Below are 20,573 nucleotides of genomic sequence, written 5' to 3' on the forward strand. Positions count from 1 at the left end.
CCTGGCCCGGTGAAGGCCCAAGAGAGGGAGGCTTCTTCCTGCCGGAGTGAAGCCAACGGTGGTGGTCGGGACCTGGCCTCTATTCTGTTGAGAAGACCGCATCCCAACACCCTAGGTGTCCAGGATTCCCACCTTCAAATGTCCAGTCACACACAGAGGACAGGATGCTGTGTCCAGGCCTACTCGTTCCAAAGGCACTAGTTTTACAAAAAAAAGAAAACGCAACTGTATTACTCTCAGAGCCCAGAGAGACAGACTCAGGTTAAACACTGTCTGCAGGTTCCTAGGTCACTGGGAACAATGTGTAAAACACAGGTAAGTCAGCGGTGCATCTGAAGGATGAGGGTGGGTTTGGAGAGGGGGGTATGCTCCCCTCCCATTGGAAACATCTCCCTCCCATCTCCTTCCACCCTGTCCTTTCCAAGTAAAATTGATTCAGTACTTGTTCTGGAAAAACACAGATGCTAAATTAGGGTAATTGAATTTTATACTTTTATTGTATGAATATATTTTCCTTGTTTGCCCTTGAACCACTCCCCACCCCACCCCCTTCACACACACCCCAAGACATATACAAGCTTCAGACCCTAGGAGCCAGGTGGGGAGTAATCATAGTAAGTCCAAAGGAACCATGCCTGTGGCAACTGTTGCTGGACCTGTGTGACTCCAGGTCAGCCATGAGGTGGTGGCATCGCCCAGGCCAGCTTGGAGACCGTTCTCCTTAGACTCCAGGCTGGGTAGCGTAGAGAGAGCGTGTAATCTGGCCTCAGGAGACACAGGTCTGAGTCCCAGTTCTGCCTCTTACCAGCCTCGTGACCCTTGGCCAGTCACTCCTACCCTGTACCAGGGGGCTCAGGGCAATGGGAGAGCTGAGGGATGATGGAGGGTCAGGCTGTAACTGGAGTGCCAGGTACTACCCCACGTAAGGGCTGGTGATGAACAGGCTCTTGGACGATGCAGAGGGTTAGGAATCGGGCTGGAAATGGTGAAGAGAGGAGCAGGGACGCAGTGGGGAATGTGGGGATGCTGACACCTAGGGTACCATCTGGTCCTCATCCTCTGTCCCCGTGGAGAAAAGAGCTTGTCTGCGGCTACACGTGGGCTTTAAGAAAGGGCTTTCTGGGGACAGATTGGACGCCACGTGAGAGCCATCAGTTGCAGGGAAAGGAACGCTGGCTCCATATCAGGAGAGCTGAGTCCCATTAAGTCGCATCCTGACTGCCACTAACTAACTGACTTTGGAAAAGTCATTAGCCCCTCCGGGTTAGTAACAGGAATGGGTTGAGCATCCTGGCTGCCCTCCAACTCTGACATCCTGAGGGACCCAGGGATTCCCCAGGTCCCGTGGGTAGCGCGCGTGGAGAACAACCCCCTGGAGCTATGGAAGCCAAGAGGGCAGCCCTGTCGCTGCAGCTCCGGCAACGCCGAGCCAGGTCCTCTCTCATCCCACACAAGTGGGCCAGGGTGTTGATGGAGGGAACAGTGAGACGATGCAGTCAAGCATGAGGGGCATTGGTCCTGGACCTGCAGACCGTCCTGGGCCCCAGGAGTACGGAGATGGAGAGGGTGCCTCTATCCTCCCTCACGTTATAGCCTGGCTCTCCCACCTCCCCAGCAGCAGCAGGAAGCAGGAACGGGAGGAGAAGTTTTGTCCCAGAGTTTGGGAATGGGGAGAGGGCGACGACCGCACTCAGAGCTCCTTGTCTCCTGGGGGCCACGGCCTGCTTTGGAGGGGCTGGGTGTGTGCACAGATTCCCGGCTGCGCTGGGGCTGCCAACCCAGACCCTGAGAGCACCTCGGGGTGGTGCCACTGCCACATGTTCTCTGGCCAGGCCTGGCCATGCAGCCAGCAGGCTGGGGGAGGGGGAGGGCAGAGGGGTGAGGAGAAGGTAGAGCTGGTTTAGAGCATCTGGGCTTCTCCTGTGGTTTAATTCTAGCTGCCTGCATGGGCCAATGAGTTCTGGGTCAGGGAGTGCACAGTTCCAAGGGGAACCCGGATTTGGCCTCGCAGCCATAGGTGTTATGTCTCACCCTCCTGACGTGAGTGCCAGCCAGCCAGGCCTGTCAGCTCTGGGGTCTGGGAGGAAGCCTTTGTCTTCTGGGCCAGACAGCCCTCCGGAAAAAATTTGGCCAACGAAGGAATAGGGAGAAGGAAGGGATGTATGTGCCCAGGCTCTGACTCCAAGTCAAGTCCTCCTTTGCCCACATCTGCTCCCTGTCCTGCAGCCCCTCCTGGGAAGGCACATTGCTTTGTAGGTCAAGGTGCCCAATCTACAGGGTGCCTCTCTGTTGTTTTCCCAACAAGAAAACTTCATTGCTGGTAAGCAACGGTCTCTCACCTAGTTGTCTGGATCCACAGGGGTCTGGTGTGGGAATCTATTCCTCCCTGTCTGATGTGGCTGTGTGGGGTGCTTGCTGGAGGGGTCGGGGGGCTGGTGGAGTGAGTGGCAGGAAGCAACCGCAGGCCCAGGACTGGTGGCATGAGGCATCCATTCCATGGGGGGCAGAGGAGGCTGATGTGGGGAGGTCTCCCTGCAGGGCCTAGGTCCCCAGGGCTGGGCTCCTGCCATCTGCGCTCACCACCCCCTGGAAGGGGCTCTGCAGACATTCCTCTATACTCCCAAGGCCTTAAGTATCTTCCCAGAAGCTCCTCCCATTGGACCTCAGGGAATGTCCACTGGCAGCTCTGCCTGAGCAGTCTCCCAGCCCCCAACCCACCACCACCCGCCCTCCCACTAACCCTCTCCTCCCATGGTTCCATCAGGCCCAGGCCCTGGTTGGTCTCCTCCATGGTTCCGTCAGGCCCAGGCCCTGGTTGGTCTCCTCCCATGGTTCCATCAGGCCCAGGCCCTGGTTGGTCTCCTCCCATGGTTCCGTCAGGCCCAGGCCCTGGTTGGTCTCCTCCCATGGTTCCGTCAGGCCCAGGCCCTGGTTGGTCTCCTCCCATGGTTCCATCAGGCCCAGGCCCTGGTTGGTCTCCTCCCATGGTTCCGTCAGGCCCAGACCCTGGTTGGTCTCCTCCCATGGTTCCGTCAGGCCCAGGCCCTAGTTGGTCTCCTCCCATGGTTCCATCAGGCCCAGGCCCTGGTTGGTCTCCTCCCATGGTTCCGTCAGGCCCAGGCCCTGGTTGGTCTCCTCCCATGGTTCTCTCAGGCCCAGGCCCTGGTTGGTCTCCTCCCATGGTTCCGTCAGGCCCAGGCCCTGGTTGGTCTCCTCCCATGGTTCCATCAGGCCCAGGCCCTAGTCAGGCCCTCTGAGCCACTCTGGCTGCTTCTGTAGGCCCTGCCTCCAAGTCAGCAGCCTCTGATTTCAGCTGGCTCTTTGCACAATGTGCCCGGGAATGTCCCAGGAGGCAGTGCGGTGCCATGGAGAGCACAGGGCTCAAATCCCAGCTCTGCCCTTTGGAGCCTCACTTTGCCACCTGTGAGGTGGGGGATGCTGTTGCCTCACAGGAGTGTTAGGGTCCAATGAGATAACCCACGTGAGCTGCCCACCGCAGTGCTGGCCCGTGGCGCGTGCTCAGCCAGCGTCCCCTCCCTTCCTTCTCCCTTTCCGCAGTCTCCATGTTACCCCCCCCACAGCTTGTTCTACCCTGAGCAGCATCGGACCTTTTGGCCCAAGATCCTTCTCGGCTCTGGCCATCCCCACCTTACTCCGAGGGCTTTGCCAACAAAGCCGCCCACAGCCGGAGCTTCACCGCCGCTTGGGCCCAGGCCAGGGTCTCAGTCGCTCACAGGACTCCCTCGCCCCCCCCAGCTGTCAGTGTTGCAGAGAAGGAATGAACTACTAACCCCGTGCGCACTTTGCTCTCAGAAGCACAAAATCAGTGTTCTGGGCCCCTGCGTGTCAGTGTACATCTGCCCTGTTGGCTGAAGAGAGAGGAGACTTTGGCCCTGAACACACACACATGCCCGGGTGTTTTCTCACGCTTACCTGCACATATGTTCTCTCTCTCCATGACACCAGGGAGCTGTACACACCACCAGGTTCTGGGCAAAGGACCCCTGTTAGAAAGGACAAAGAAGGGAGCCCAGGCTTAATCTCACAACTGCACTTCAGAGACTTGGGGCTTTCGCGGATTCCCTATATTCCGCGACTCTCCTCCTCATTTTCTCCACCTGCCTGGCCCTCCGGCCCTCCTTCTGCCCAGCCCCCCTTCCTGGTGTCCCTGCTGGGCTTCTCTCTGCGGGGTCTCATCCTGGGGGAAGGGAGGGAGCGGGCCACACTTCTTGTTCTCCTTCTGGATCATTCTTCTACTCCAGTGGAGACCCATAGAAGAAGGTACCTCCCTCCTATGCCTGGGGCCAGGGGCCAGCTGGGCATGTGTGCATGCCTGGGGGCTCTGACAGAGATGTGCATGGGGCATGTGCCATGGGGTATGCATAGACGTGCGTGTATGGGGTCTACACACCCAGCCTCACCCCCAGAGTGCAGGGTTCCCACAGCCCCTCCCCCGCCTCCCTCCACCAGGCTGAGCCCCAGAGCTTCAGCCGCTCCCAAGCAGCCTGGAGGAGCCGGGGTCAAGGCCATGCTGAGATCTGGGGTGAAGCAGTGCTCAGGAGACTCCGCCCAGACTTAGCCGCCTCACCTGAGGTAGGGGCCCTCTTCACCCCCTGCCTGGGTCTGAGCGCTCAAGTGAGACCTCACACCGTGCAGCACTAAGATCCCAGAAAACCCTCAATCCCCCAGAGGCCGCCATATTGATTCCCCCCCACCCCAGCCTCCATGGCTCCTTCTAACTGTGCACACAGAGTGATGGGGGTGGGAGCTTGAGGAAGAGGTGAGCGAAACTGAGACAGAGAGAGAGAGAGAGTGTGTGTGTGTGTGTGTGTGTGTTGGCTGAGGAACAGAACTTACCTGGCCAGGCTGGGACACTTAACAATACAATGTAGACTCTAGGAGGAAAGTCAGGCCCAACCAGGGCTTCGCGGAGAGGTCCCCTAGCAACAAGGATGACCGTGAGGTCAAACCTCTCATCCCCACCCCTTGCAGCTGAGTGACTAAGGGCAGGCAGAGCCTCAGCTCCCCCGTTTGGAAAATAGGATAATGATACCACCTTGTGAGACAGCTGGCACTAATACGTCAAGGCATGTCTAAGTTCTCCCGCAGGGCCGTGCAGTTATTAATGTTAGTTGTAGTCATAACAGTGCTTATAGTAAAGGCACAGAGTATTATTTTTTCACAGAAAGAGGGTCTTTTCCCTTCTGCATTTCCACACTGAGAGTGTGGACCTGTGTGCAGACTCTTAGCCGGCCCAGGGGCCTGGAGCGCGTGAGGAGGGGTAGGGCACGCTGTGCCAGGTGCTGGCTGCCAGGTTGCAAGTACACACTGTTCTCTGGCCTGCTGTGTGCCCGAGGGAGCCGCCGCTGGCGCCGCTGGGCCAGCCTGACACCTCTCTGCCATTTCAGAGCAAACCCCCAAAGGGAAAGAGAAAAAGCGTCAGATGTTATCATTAGGTACAGAAATTCCACCTTCCTGACCCACCCTTGCCCACTCTCAGGTGATACACTTCCCCTTCCAGTTCCTCTACTGCAAAGATTTTCAAACTTTTCAGGGTCACCCAGTTCTTTAAAAAATCATAGACAAAAAACCAAATTTCCCTCGAAACCTGGATCAGTAATTCAGAGAACGGCAGCCCCGCTTGGATTCGTGTGGGGTTGGGGCCAGTAAATCTCCTGTTCGGCCCTCATTCTCGAAAGCTCATTGGAGCCCACGCAGCTCTCAGCGGGTCCCAGTGGGGGCCCAGGCCTGGCCAGACCCCCAGCCGGGCCCGGGGCCAGAGCAGGGCTGCTGAGACAGTCTCCCCTTCCCTGTTCTCTGCTCGGTGGTGTCAGCCGACTGCGGTAGCCAGAGACCTCGCTGATGTTAACTCCTTCGAAATGAAGTACAAACTGGCCAGCTGTGATCCACTTGTCAGGACCTGAGCTGTGAGGGACTGGAGGCATGCCTACCCGGGCAGGGTCTGTGCCAGGACAGCGTGTGAGGAGAGGAAAAAATTGCTAATTGTTATTCACTTCCTTTCCCTCATCCTCATTGCCACAGCATCAGGGAAGCACTGAGAGAACATTCCAGAAGGGCTTTCTGGAAGCCTCCCTAAGGAGGAGGAGGAGCCCTGCTCTGAGCCCTGGAGCAGTAGCTCGCTTACAACTGCAGGCCCAGAACCTTCCTGGCCCACCTTTCTTCTCCGAGGCCCTCAGAGCTGGGGGAGCCCCACTCTATTGGAGGGGATCAGGCGTGGCGAGGAGAGCAGGGTGGCCCAGGCCTGGACGGTAGCCAGGCTCATCTAAACTTGTGTTCCCTGTGGAACCTGCAACACACATTCAGAAATCACCAGACCCTGACCTGGGGGAGGAGATCAATGGGGACCCTGAGGCCTCCTCCCTCCCCAGGGCCCCAGGTTCTCCTAGGCTTGGGGTCAGTGGGACAGTGGCCACCAGCCCCACTCCTGTGAGCTCCTCCCCAAGAATCAGGACCACAGTTCCCCTCCTCCCCAGGGCAGAGCCTGGGCCATGGGGCCCCTACCCAGCAGGCTTAGGCTTGCTTAAGTGAGAGGCTGTGGGGTGAGGGCTCTCTGGGACAAGGAGGCCCCTGGGGAGCATGGGGGTCAGCAGGGCCAGGGGCTAAGTCTGCGAGTGTCTCTGGTTCACACCCTCTCACACACATCCCCTTGTCTCCTCATTTCTTCCCCCTACTCAGCAGACAGAAGACCAAGGGAGGCAGAGATGGCGAGCACAAGTAGGTGGCCGAGGCCAGGGTGGAGCCTGTGCGGCTCGTGAGAGGGAAGGGTCCTCAGCACAGGGTACAGATGGCGGGGGGCCCAGATCAGTGGCGGAGCCAGCACCGGGTGATGGCAGGGCGAGGGAGGTCTCTCCATCTGGCCATGGGGGCGAGGCACAGGGTGGTGTCAGGGTGGGTGCAGGCCTTCTGGTTTCCACTCCCTCCTCCCTCCTTTCAGTGTCTCCATTCCTCCTCCACTTCCCTGTTCAGTCCCCCATGCCTATGGGCAGGCCCCGAGCTATCCCTGTGAGGGAGGGAGTGGGGACGGTCCAGATGCCAACGGCTCTCCAGCAGAGCCAAGGCAGGGCTGGGCTGGTGGACATGCAGTGCTGGGGGCCCAAGAAGGACAAACTGTGGGCACCGAGTGGCCACAGGGGCTGGCCGGAGCATGAAGCCCAGAAAGCTAAGGAGAGATGACCCCTCTCTGGTGGTCTTCACCATCTCCATTCCCCAGAGGACTCCAGATGGGAGGGGCCGCCACAAGGTCGGGGGAGACAAGTGGGTCTTTCAGCCTCCCCAGAGCTTGCATCATCTCAAGGATCTTCTAGCATCACAGGGAATTCACAAGGGCAGTGGTAGTCAGGGCTGACCACACTGGAGCTCTGCTCCAACACCCATTCTTACAGATGACAAAGTTGAGCCCCAGAGAGGGGAAGCAAGCGACTCCGGAAGAGGAGCAGAGCTGGGACTAAAACCCAGAGAATTTAACTCCCAACCCAGAGTTCCCAATAGGCCCAGTAAGCTTAGAGCACCTGACTATATTCTAAATTTAATTCTCCGAGCGCATCAACAAGAGCTGAAAAGCCAGGAATGTGGTCTTTAGTTTCCAGATAGGGAAACTGAGCCCCAGAGATGTTAAGAGATTTGCTGAAAACTGTGATCTCAATAAGTTAAAAATTAGTCGACAAGACGATATCATGGCGACAGCAGGATTATTTGTAGAGGGGTCTGAAGTGACGAGCACTGGTGTGGGCTTGGGGGGTCTGCTTGCATTAAGATCCCGGGGACTCCCAGTCGCATTTAACAAAAGCATATCGAGTTCCAACTCCCGCTTGTTATACAGGAGCAAAAAGCATGACAACAGGGCAATGGCACCGTGAGGGGAAATTCGGGCCCAGAGACCTGAAGGATCGGAGAGTTTGCCAGGTTACAAGCCAGGGAAGAAGCCTCAGGCAGAGAGCATGTGCCAGACTTGGAGAGGAAGCCAGGGAACAGGATCTTGGGGGGTGTGGGAGATGACAGCAGACTGCTGAGCTGGGGGTCCCACTTAGGGAGAGGGCTCAGGGTCAGGTTTTTGCATGGACAGTTAGACATAAAAGGCCCGTATGAGACACAACCAACCTGCCGGTCTCCCAGGCTCTCTGTCTGAGATCGGTGATGCTCTAAGACCCTTCTTGACTTCCAGCTCCCCAGTCTGTCCTGGGCCGGACCCCCAAGGGATTCAGGCTGGCCTGATCCCTTTGGACACAACGGTACTAAGGGGTGCCTCACAGTGCGAGCATGTAGTAGGCCCACTGTAAATGCTGGTTCCCTTGCACAACCCCATCCTAATGTCCTGACATTTCCAATTCACAGATGAGATGAGTAAACTGGCTTTCATTCTTATTTTAATGTGTAGAGCCTCAGGATGATTGAAAGGGTAGGAAAATGGGGTTTCTAAGAAGAGATTAAACAAGCTGAAATTCTTTAGCCTGAAGAAGAAAGGCTGTGGGAGCAGTTTTAAATCTCTGAAGGGCTATTGTGTGGCAAAACTGGTTAGTTTCTAGCTCTCCTGAGGAGAAACAAGAGGAAAGAGAGAACCATAAACCCTGTGTCTCTTAGGTAGGAGTTTGTTTCTCCCAAATACCTGAGGCCTGAGCTAATGAGCCTTGACAGTTTCCACCGCAGGCAGTCGGGAGGGTAGAAGCCCCAGGCAGCCATGGCCTGCGGTTCATTTCCAGTCCCACCCCTCTACGTCACAACCTCCACAATAACACAGAGACCTGACGGAGACCCAGCTCACTAGATTTAATTTGGCGAATGTTTCCAAGTCATCACTGGGTAGTTCCAAGCTCTCCCCTAGGACCCCAGGTGCATTACCCAACCACAAAGACATTCTCAGCCATGGAACCAGCAAAGAAATCATTAGGTCCGTAAATGAAAAAAGAGTTTAAAATGAGTGACCTAACTAGACTTCTCTCTAGAGAGAAATAGCTATCTAAATTGTGTGTGCATATCATTCTGACTGTCATGAATCCAGCAATGGGGAAGCCCAGATGTGATCACACACCCTCAGAGGGTCCTGGGAGGCCCACCCCCCCCCCAGCTCCTGCTTCTCAGGCTTTCAGGCAGCCACGTATAAAGGAGCCACTTGGTTGCAAAGTGGTTTTTCACCAGGTTGATTATTGGCTTGTTTTCTTTGTCTGTTTCTGTCCATATTATACCTTTAGTAATTGGAGAAATATCTAGACCAAATGCAGAATTTAAAACAAAGAAACATCAGTACATCAGTAACCTAATCAACAATTTACCTTTTTTGAAATCTAAGTCTTTAATACAAGTGGATAATCTTCAAAATTCCCTGATTAAGTTAACATTTATTTCAAAAATAACCTTTACCCTTTGCCAAGAGAAGCAGGCATGATGGGCAACTGATGGGCAGTGAATTCTGATGTGTCATCAATTAGAAAATGACAAAGGGCAGTGATAGCTGATGACATCATGCTCTGCTGCCCACAGTGCACAGGAATGAAGAGCTAGTCACTGAAGAGAAATGAATAGGTACAGAGCCTACAGTAAGAATTCTGGGAATTACACTTGCCCTACATAGTATATATTTTTTTGTAAAGGGATGTCACCATTTTGAGATAATCCCAGGTACACAGGAATCCCACCAATGAACTTATCCACCTGATATGGTTAAAATCATGCAGGGTCTGGAGAGAGAGGTTTCTCCTTTGAATTGCTTCAGGGTCTGGTAGACAGTGGTCTGATAAGTATAGATTTTTTTAGTCTCAATCTTTGCTTCCAAATATGTTTGTTTTAAGGACTAGAGTGACTTTCAAATTCAAGGGCCATAACTGCCCAAGGGAAGCCCCAGGCCATTTTCTACTTGGATGGGTCCTTGGGACCAGCATCAGAAATCCACAATTCCCTGCTACCCAAACCCCTCTGGGCCTCAGGCAGCAGGACCAGATCCGGTATCAGAATGCAGAGTGGATGGCTTCTGCAGGCAGGGCCTGCTCTGACCCCATACATGGCTTTGACCTACCATCTCAGAGCACTTTCCTGGGGGACATTAGGGCAGGGTGGGGGGGTGGGATGGGACTGGGGTTGTGTAGCTGGAACAGACTGTGTGATGGCAGCGTGTAAGTCACACTCGGACTGGGGCTGGGGACTCTAAGGCTGACACAGCCCAGAAATGACCAAGAAGTGATTGTACACGGTCAGCACAGGGCCCTCCTGGGTAAGGCAGGAGAGCAGCAAGGCTGGGGGGAAAGGAAACCCAAACGCTGGGACAGGAAGCAGAGGGAGGGCCCACACTAGGCTCACTTCCTGTTGCAAGAGTCAGAGTATGGCCGGCACCCCTGCCCTCAAGGCCACCAAGCAGGGAGAAATCGCCCAGGATGGTTCGTTGTAAGCCAGGCGGGATGGTTCCTTTCTCACCACCATATGACTGTTTTTAATGGGCTCATTGATTGGTGCAGTGTTAGGTCACCAGTAATTTAATATTTATAGCCTTCTCTTCCCAAAATGTCTTGATGCTTACATTACTTTGAATGAGCCCCCTCTCTGTAAACATGGGCCGGGTCCATGGGACTCTTCACAGATAACGTCCCCATCTGCAAGTTGTGCTGGCCCCATGGAGACTTTCTGCCAAAGTTCCAAATGGTCAGGACGGGATTCACACCCCCAGAGAAGTGCAATCCCACAGCAGCGAGGATGCAGTGGAAGTATTGCCGGCCTGGGAGGTGGTAGCTTCAATCCCAGCTCTCTGAACCTCAGGTTTTTCATGGGTTGAACGAGGAGAAGCATATGTCCCTCCCAGGACTGCTATGAAGATGAAATGAGCAAACATCTGGAAAAGCCTTTGGCCCAGATTAGTGGCTCAAGAAAGGTTATATAATCTCTTGTTGGGGAGAAACTTTTAAAGATAACTCCAAAGGCATCAGTTTTCTTTTTTTAGAGTGCTTTCTTTCCCTTTCCTCCTGTTGATATGTCCTGGATAACGTGATGCCGGATAGTGTGAAGAGATCAGTGCTACCCCAGCCTTCTTTCACCCACCTCGTGCCTTTTTAGGAAATCATGAAGATGCCAGTGTTTCTTAAACTGTGAGCTGGTGCCACATGAAAGAGGTGGTCCTCAGTTGCTCTCTCACTGGGACACAGACACATTCCTCTTCATGTCTTGCCAGGCATATGAAGAGTAAAGAAAAGGCCTGGAGCTAGGATAGGGCCAGATTGAGGGGAGGAGAGGCTTGAGATATCTAGGCCATCTCTACAAGGACAGAAAGGTTTTCCCCAATCTCACATGACCCAGCGTAAAGAACAGGGGTTCTTCATTACAGATAATAAGATGTGGTCAATGGAATAAAGCTTTTCTAACTGCTTCAAACCTCAACTGTAAACTGTGGTCAATAGTATCCTCCTCAAAGCTTGCTGTGAAGATTAAATTATTTTTTAAATATGTTAAAGAAAAAGAAAAAAGAACAGGGGTTCTCGGGGGACCATAGCCAAACCTCCACAAGGAGATGCCTGACCCAAAGATGGGTGGGCCCTGCTGCTGTAGGTGAGCTCAGGGTTGGAATCTGCATCCACCCCACCTAGGGAGGGGGCCCAGGATGACAGGGGCACAGCCAGGAGGAGGGAGAATGGGAAGTGGATGGAGTCAGGTGTCCAGCTCATGCAATATTGATGGGGTAATGGAATACTGCACTTTACTGCCTGTTGATCCTACTCCTGGCCCCTCCTGGACCAGGGATCACAAGCTCAGCTGCGGGGACATCACTGAGGGGACAGTGAGGACCCCCTGCCCCCTTCCCTCAGCCCCCCTGACTGCAAGGCCCTTCTCCTGGGGGCACAAGGCCACACCAACCAGAGGAAGAGGTAGGAACTATGGAATCTGCCATACGTTCCTGGGGGTTGGTTGGGGGGGGGTGGAGGTTCTGTAGTGAGAGGGGACAGGCAGAAGGGGCAAAGCCAGGACCAAAGATAGAGAAGGGAAAGGGCCCATCTCCTTCTTTTCACTGGGGACCCAGGAGAATCCAAAGGCACAGAGAGGTTGGGAAAGACAAGGCAGGCTTCGAGCACCAGAGCCATCTGAGAACTAAGCAGCTAGTTTCAACCATACTTCCTACCTGCTCATCAGTCTCTGTGCCTCTGAGTCCCGTTTCTGCCCTTCTGTTCTGATGCTTTATCTCTGGTTGTCTGGTTTTCTTTCCACTCAGCCGAGGTGGGGTGCACGGTTGGGGAGGATGAACTTGGCGGCACTGGCGGAGCTCAGAGCTCCAAGACTGGACTGAGGGGGCTGGGATCAGGACCCCGAGGGGCTCCAGTTGAAACGGTTCTTTCCACCTGAAGGCCGCCTTTACTGGTCGCCGTCCCCGACCTGCTCCTGAGTGGTGTGAAGACATGGGGAAGGAGGAAGTGGCGGGGTTTCCTCTGCCCTAATTCCCCCTCACGGCTCCCAACTTGGGAAATTTGGCCCCAAATATATCTTGGGACCAGTAGGTGAGGGGCTGGAGCTTGGATCTCCCTTTCCCTTACGTGTTCTTTCGGGTTTTGCTCTTCTATGTCTGTGTGTCTTCCTCCCGGCGTCTATCTCCTTCCACCTCATTCTGGCGGTCCCCTCTCACAGAGCCGGGAGGAGCGTGTTTTCCGCCATGAAGCTCGGCAAGAACCGGCATCACAAAGACGAACACCAAAGACAAGGTATGGACGCACGACCCCGCCCACGGTCCAGGCGGCCCCTCTCTCCCCTCCGGTGACCAAACCCCTCCTCTCCGCGGGCAGCGCCCCAACGGGCTCTCCTGCTATTGGCCGGCGGATCCACCTGGGAGGGGCCTGGCCTCTCATTGGCTGGAGGAGAAGCCGGGTCCTGAGAGTGGTCCTCCGGAAGGAGGCGCCCCGAGGGCTGAAGGTGGGTAGCGCGTTTCCTCCGGTCTAGAACTGAGCAGCAGAGCCCCTCAGTCCGTTGGGCTCATCCTGCCCTCTTTGCTCTCATTCTTTCTTCTCCACACAGAAGCCTAGAGATTTTTAATTAGAGGAGGGAATAACAAAAACAAAAAAAGAAGAAAGTTATTTGGCCAATTCCCTATTTCTGGGGGAAAATCAGAGTCCTGAGAATGCTTGCTCTGTGGCAGGACTCGCTCTCCTGCCTTTTCCCCGTGACCTCTCACGAGGCTGCAGGGACGGCCCTGGGGGAGACAGGCAGGGTGGGTCCTGGAAGACTGGAGTGGCCTGTGGCACTGGTGCCACCGGAGCAGCAGGCTGGGGAGGGCGCAAGACAGCTATTTAAGAGGAGGCAGGGAGTACAGTTGGAATACAGGGGAGAAATGGAGTGTATTAGGGGAGCTTTGTGTAACTTTCTAACCCACGTCTGTAGATCACACACCCATCCTCAGGGCTCCTGGCTTCCCTCCCCAGCATCCCCTGTGTGGCCCACTGGCCCCAGAATCTCTCTCTTTGTCTTTTGCCCCTTGCGAATTCCAGCTGTGCCTTTTGCCTTCCTAGATTGGAGAGGGTAGAGCTGCCGGTTGAGACTCAAACCCACCATCCTTGGGTGGCTTCTCAGAACCGTCATTCCTTCATCTAATTGGATTAGTACACATCAGTACAGGGTTAGGTTCTGAATTCCATCAGCTGTTTTACATGGATAAGTTCCTTCCTAAGCCTCAGTTTCTTCATCTGGTTACATGAGAATAGTGCCCATCTTGCCAGGCTGTGGCTATGAGGATTATGAGGACTAAAGACATATGTATAACGTGCTTGGCATTGTGCCTGGCACATAATAGCCACTCAGTAAATGGTAGCTACTGGTACAGGAGGTACATAAGTATGTATTATTTTATTCCTGACCCTCTTCCACAAAGGATATTCAGTGCTTGCATAAGTGAGTTACATTCAATTAAAATTAACAAGCAAGACCAGGTGCAATTTCAGTTAAAATCAGAGATCACGATTAGGCCAGAAACACGACAGATATGCAGACCATAACATTCTAAGCAGATGCTACCAAGTAAACCTGGAATTTGACTCAGCTTCCTGGATGGCAAAGCAAAAAGGGAAATACAGTCACTATCCCACCATCCAGCCCACCTAACTGGCCCTCCCTCTTCCCCAGATGAACCGGCAGTACTGGAGATGGAGGACATTGACCGCCTGGCCATTCGGCTGGCGGATGGGCTGGATCCTGACTCCGTGTCACTAGCTTCCGTCACAGCTCTCACCACCAACGTCTCCAACAAGCGGTGAGTGGGCAGGAATCCCACAGCCCCAGTTGCCTTCCCCAGGTCAGGCAGGACCCAGCTTGCTATGTTTGGAATTTGGGTGGGGAAGAATCAGGGCCCATGGACAGCTCCTTCCTAACCCTGCCCCTTTCCTCTTTTCCTGGATGTCTCCCTCACCTCTCCCCCTGCAAAGGCAGGAGCCTGTTCCCAGGTCATTCAACACCTCCGGGCAAAGGGAAATCACGGAGCTGCCCAGCCCACACTTGAATCTGTTGACCTAATGTCTGTCTACCTATCACTTCTGTCATTGGTTAGTCCTCTGTTTTGGAGCCTCTGAGAACAACTGATCCCCATTCTGTTTGGCAGTCCTGGAGTGTTTGAAGATCATGATTCTGTCCTTCTGCCCTTCTCCAAGGTCTAACCACTGCCAGTGCCCTCCTCCCCTGCAAGCAGTCCCCTTACACCCAGCCTGACAGTACATTCTCCTCCTCAGATCCAAGCCAGACATTAAGATGGAGCCAAGTGCCGGGCGGCCCATGGATTACCAGGTAGGTGGGGCAGCTAGAGGCCTCATGCCTTTCCGACTCTGTCTAGTGAGGGGTTCTGGCCAGATGTGCGTTATAGACTCTGTGAAGGCATGGATCTGAGGGTCATAGAGAACCACAAGCTGAATATATGTTACCAAAGTAAGCTTGTTCCTGGAAAGCACTCACAGCACTGTCATAAGTAGAGAAGTACAAACCCAAAGAGCAGCTTGAGAACTCTGCTTACGCTGGTCAAAGCCCTCCTAGGATTTTGTAACGGTCTTTATAAAGTGAGAGGGACCTGGAAAAACCATTAAAAGACCAAAGAGCATCCAAAAAAAAGTTTTTTAAATAAGTGTCTCTGAAGAAAGATAGATATTTTGGTGTTTTGTTTTGTTTTGTTTTTTTGCGGTACGTGGGCCTCTCACTGTTGTGGCCTCTCCCGTTGCGGAGCACAGGCTCTGGACGCGCAGGCTCAGTGGCCATGGCTCACAGGCCCAGCCGCTCCGTGGCATGTGGGATCTTCCCGCTCCGCGGCATGTGGGGCACGAACCTGTGTCCCCTGCATCGACTGGTGGACTCTCAATCACTGTGCCACCAGGGAAGCCCCTGGTGTGTTTTTTTAAATTGTTGCTTTGTATTATTTTGATGCTGGAAGTAGTGTCAATCCTGGCTATCTATAGATGCTGAGAATGTGGGTGTTTTTTTCTTCTTTTTGCTTCTCTGTATTTTCTGAAATTAACACTTAATTTTTTTATTTGTATGTTTCTAAAATGGCTGAGATAGGGAGAGATTTGCAGCTGTAAGATTGCTAATGTGGCCACAGTGCAGGCAGGATGGATGGGGTATGAGCATGGCTGGGAACTGTGGGGAGAGGGCCATGTGAACAGCAGGACCCAGTGTAGCCCTCCCAGCCTGGGGCCTCATCCTCAGCTTTGCAGGGCCACACCCTCAATTTTGTCTCTTTTCCCAGTGTTGATCGGAGCCTGAGAGACTGAGTTACACTAACATAACTCACGATAGGCTAATATACAAGCCGGAAGTACCTAGTACTTATTTATAAACTGCAAACAAGAAGGGCCCAAGGACCACGAATTCCTCTGGACCCTTCATTAGGAGCTATCAAGACCCAGTTGTAGGTGAAAAGACTGCTGGGCGTTCCCAGGATTGAGGGAGTTTGCTGGCTGGTTGGGAGGGCAGAGCCTTCAGGAGACCTCACCTGAATGCCACTGCACTTCCTGCCTAGGGCCAGCGCCAGGCCCCAGAATCAGAGCAAACCCTTCTCCCGGGTTAGGGCTTTATCTTTGATGCCCATTTCCCAGGCCCCATGCTCCCTTCTTTAAGGACAGCCCACCTCACCTCACTCAGGTGATAATATTGAGGACTTGACCCCAGCTTTCTTTGTATCAGGTACATCTGGTCACATTTCCTCAAGGATGCACCCTGTCTCTCTGAATCCTTGCTTCGGTTTGTTTTCATCCAGTCGGTGACCATCTTCCCAGGGGCTTGTAAAATAGCCCCAGGCAGTGTCAAGCGGACCTGCCCCTGTGGATTCAGACAACCTCACACCACTGGGCTCCTTGGAGGTTTGGGAATGTCACCTCCTCACCTCTCTGCCAAAACCCAAGCACACAATGTCCTAACACTTCTGAGGGCTTTTCCAGGAAGCTCAGCTCAGGGCTTTGCTCCTCTGTGTTCTGAGAAGAGAAAAACTTCTAAAGAGCAGAGACCCCATAGTCAGATACCGTTCAATCCACAGTGTCACGAGCCCGCCATGTAAAGGCACATAGAAGATGGTGTCACCGTTACTGTTGCTGCTAATGTAACTGTTATCTTTTTGAAGGTTTACTGTGTGCCAGGCACTAGGCTAGGTAGGTATGTTTCCCATTTAAGTTAATGTAATCTTAACAACCACCCAAGTATAGGTATTACTGTATTTCATAGGCGAGAAACTGAGGCCCAGGGTGGGTAAGGAGCTTGCCCCAGGTCACACAGTTATTCAAAGCTAGAAGCAAGGTTCAAACTTGAGGGTGTCCTACCCCATAGTCAGAGCAACTAATTTCTCTCTAATTAAGCCTTTTGAACAGTCTCTCCCTCTGGTTCCTGTTCGTCTTTAGCTTACTACCTACTGCCTGTTTTCAAAAGCTCTTTCAGACCACTTCCTAACAGAGACTTTTATTAAGTGGACCAGACAGTCAGCCTCCAAAGACTTTGTAAACATTCTGAACTGAACAAAACAGTTGTATTGGACCTGGTAACACAGTATTCCCTGACAGGTTGATTCACATCTCCACTGTGTTAACACACTTGGAGAGAGAGCTGAGGATGCAATGTGAGGGTTGCAAATGTGGAATTATCCTTGCTTTCAATAAGTACAATGTATAAAGCAAGAAAAACCTATCAGAAGGACTTCACTCTCTTGGAGAACTTGGCTTTGCTGAGTTAGAAAGACCTCAGCCAGAGGCACTTAGCCGAACTCAGATTCAGGAAGGATCCTCAGGGCTCAGAACCATCCTAAAGATCGGGTAGCACTGAAAGGAGGTCCCAAGGTGAAAAGACCATGGTGTACTCAGGCCCTTTGTTTCTTCTGTTTAGAATGCATGTAATGCGAAAACCCTTTCCTGATTATTGGCATCTCAAAAGCGAGAAGCTGCAGCTTCCTCCCTGTGACTATGCAGTTTCCCCATCACAGTGGGCAAAGCTTCCTCCCAGTGACTATGCAGTTTCCCCATCACAGTGGGCAAAGCTTCCTCCCAGTGACTATGCAGTTTCCCCATCACAGTGGGCAAAGCTTGGTGCTTGGCACTTGGCAGGGATGTACTTGGCGGGTCACAGAGTCTTGAGTCTGTTCTCTACCCTCTCTTCCCGCCACCAAGACCATATACATTTTCACCTCCAAACATCTCTCCAGTTTTCACATCCACGTCATTTATCCAGCTCAAGTGCCGTATGGCAGCCACTTCCTATCTGATCTCCCTGCTCTCATATTGCCCCCTCCACTCCATGCTCTACGCCACCACTGGAGTGATCTTCTCAAAATGCACAACTGGCCATGTCACATCTCTGTCACCTGGAGACGAGGGAACATAAAGGATGTTTCAGAAGAGCAGTACTAAAGGGTCCACCACCTCTCATCTCCAGCTCCCAGCGATGTTCTTGCAGCCCGGTCAGATCCCTCAGAAGCAGGTCACAAAGCACCATGACTCTTGGGTTCTCCCAGGACAGAGGTATAGATTTACACTCAGCGGTGTTCCTTGTGATGAGTTTCATGGAGTCACCTGAGGATTATGTCCCTTATCTTGGAAGGAGAGGATGGAATAGTCAGTCACCAAAAGAGTTACCCTGGTCAGCTGGTCAGTTGGTCCCTTAGTGGCTCTATTTGCCTCCCCCTCTTCCATCATGGAAAGACGGAGTCCTCTGCTGATGACTGAAATCCCCTTCTTCAGAGTTTAATGTTTTGTTTTTTTAATTTCAAGTCCAAATGATACATTCCCCTCCATAGAGCACGGAGAGGCGAGGGGAGCCCGGACTGGCATTCTCCTCCCCCACCAACGCCAGGCCGCGACCTCCTTTGTGCACTCTCAGGGTACTCCTCAGGCCACCCTTCAGCCTGCAAAGAGCACGCACTGGAGCCTCCTCCTCCTGCCCCACCCTTTTCTCCTTTCAGCCCTGTGCCCTCCCCTCCCTACCTGCTTCCCGCCTGGTGTCAGAGCTTCCAGCTAGGGTCGTCCACCATTACTGGCTCTGCTCAGTGGAAGAAGGTGGGAACTCTGGGTCCTGAAAAGGAGCAGGGGGCAAAAAGGCTATCATTACGGCTGAGTCCCTCGGTGAAAAACATAAAAACCAGCCAACCTCTCACACTGCAAAAGTTAATCTCCTGATGGTATATCTTTACTACCTTATTATACGAAAACTGTGTTTGTCTACTTCCCAGTCTTGAGTTACAGAAAATCTTTTTTTTTATTATTTTTAGTGGAGGAAAAGGGATGGGTTAGTTTTGGGGAAATAATGAGCTCTTAAAAAAATCTTTGGTATAAAGTTTCATAGAGCTTAAAACTCTATAAACTACTACGCAAAGAATGTTCTGGAAGGACTTCAAGTGCCTGTTTACTCTCTTCACAGTAAACTTCTCAGAGCTGGCTCTATTTCCCTTTTAGCTCCCTGAAGAAACAATGATTATTGAACTCCTTCAGAGCTCCAGATTCTCAGTTCCATTCCCTGTGGAACCTCATTCCACATAGAAATGCTTGTTTTCATAGTTCAAGTATTACTTCAATTAGTAAATGTTCAGTTTCCAGTTCTACATACTTGCTTGGTAACGTTCTCGTTGTCATCAGGGTTTTTATTTTGTTAACATCGTTACTTTTGTTGTGTGGATTTTTCTTGCCCTTCCGAATATTTATAAGATATATAAATATCTGATGGACGCAGTGGATGATAATTTTCATGGCTATTCTTTTTCATGAAAAGGGAGAATGATTCTCTTGAGTAAAATCATATTTAGTAGTTGCATCAAAGCACAGCAATTAAAATACCAGCTCTCCAAGATGTTTCTCCATACAGTTTCATTAGAGGAGTGCTGAGGCAAATGCTGAGACTAGCTCGACATAAGCTATTTTGTTAAAATGCAAGTTCAAGAGACTTAAATGAAACAGTATTAAGCGTCACACACGACCCTATCTGTTTGGGACACCAGCCACTTAACTGAGAAGCCATTTATAACAAGAGCTCACATTCCCTACACCTGTCTACTGTTTATGAAGCACTATGATGCACATTATCTCATTCAACCCTCACACAAACTTATAGATAGGTAGTGTCTTCCACTCATAGCTGAGAAAATGCCATTCCAGCAACCCCGAGTGTGTGCCTCTTCCTGTTTGTCATGGCCCACCCATGGCCACTGACACCTCCAGATCCAAAGCAGTGAGAGTTCAGGAAGAGTATGTGCACAAACACATACACCAACACACACACACACACACACACACACACACACGTCTCTACCTCCCTCTCTCTCTCTCTCTCTATATATATATATATATGCAAATATTTGTTGAATGGATGAACAACTGAAAAAGTGCTTCCCATAATAGAAATAAGATTCCAGAGAGGTGGATGCCACTGAAAAAGACACAGAATGCACACAACATACAAGTATCAAGGCAAAAAAGGTGTGTTCAGGTGGGCACCAAAGCCTCACTGGGCATTCAAAGAAATTAAACAAAAGAAGGGGAGCCAGGAATGTAGAAAGGGAGCCAAATTCCAGAAATAAAAAAGATGTCAGGGCTTCCCTGGTGGCGCAGTGGTTGAGAGTCCGCCTGCCGATGCAGGGGACACGGGTTCGTGCCCCGGTCGGGGAAGATCCCACATGCCGCAGAGCGGCTGGGCCCGTGAGCCATGGCCGCTGAGCCTGCGCGTCCGGAGCCTGTGCTCCACAACGGGAGAAGCCACAGCAGTGAGAGGCCCGCATACCACCAAAAAAAAAAAAAAAAAAAAAAAAGATGTCAGAGGCCTGCAGGCTTAAAATGAGAAATGCTGGAGCAGAAAATTAAATGCATGTTAATGGAGACTTAGAAAGCTTAATCCCGGAGTACACAAAACCTGGGAGGTAGGTTTGCAGCCCTCGGTGAGGCAGGGCCATTGATGCCGGGGAGAACTTGAAGCACATGGAATCACCCGGGAGCTTTAAAAATATGGCCGCTGGACGCCACTCCTTCCACCCCTCCCCCAAGACTGGACTGCGTTGGTCTGGAGTGTGGCCGGGGCCTCAGGGTCTTTACCCACCATCTTTCCCCTCCCACCTGGTAATTCTGCTGCACACCTACTTGGAGGTGATCTAGCCA

At 52.5% G+C, this 20,573-nt stretch overlaps 1 protein-coding gene across 1 annotated transcript in view; it reads left to right on the forward strand.

Moving 5' to 3' along the window:
* OTOF (otoferlin) overlaps positions 1 to 20,573 on the forward strand; it is a 91,582-nt gene that overhangs the window by 39,229 nt on the left and 31,780 nt on the right. The window contains exons 6-8 of the mRNA XM_004268112.4: positions 12,613 to 12,686; positions 14,098 to 14,224; positions 14,697 to 14,751. Of these exons, the coding sequence (XP_004268160.1) occupies positions 12,613 to 12,686; positions 14,098 to 14,224; positions 14,697 to 14,751 (256 nt within the window). The remainder of the gene's footprint in view (positions 1 to 12,612; positions 12,687 to 14,097; positions 14,225 to 14,696; positions 14,752 to 20,573) is intronic.

This window comes from Orcinus orca, chromosome 13 (assembly GCF_937001465.1).
Source record: "Orcinus orca chromosome 13, mOrcOrc1.1, whole genome shotgun sequence".
In the NCBI taxonomy this organism is placed as follows: Eukaryota; Metazoa; Chordata; class Mammalia; order Artiodactyla; family Delphinidae; genus Orcinus; species Orcinus orca.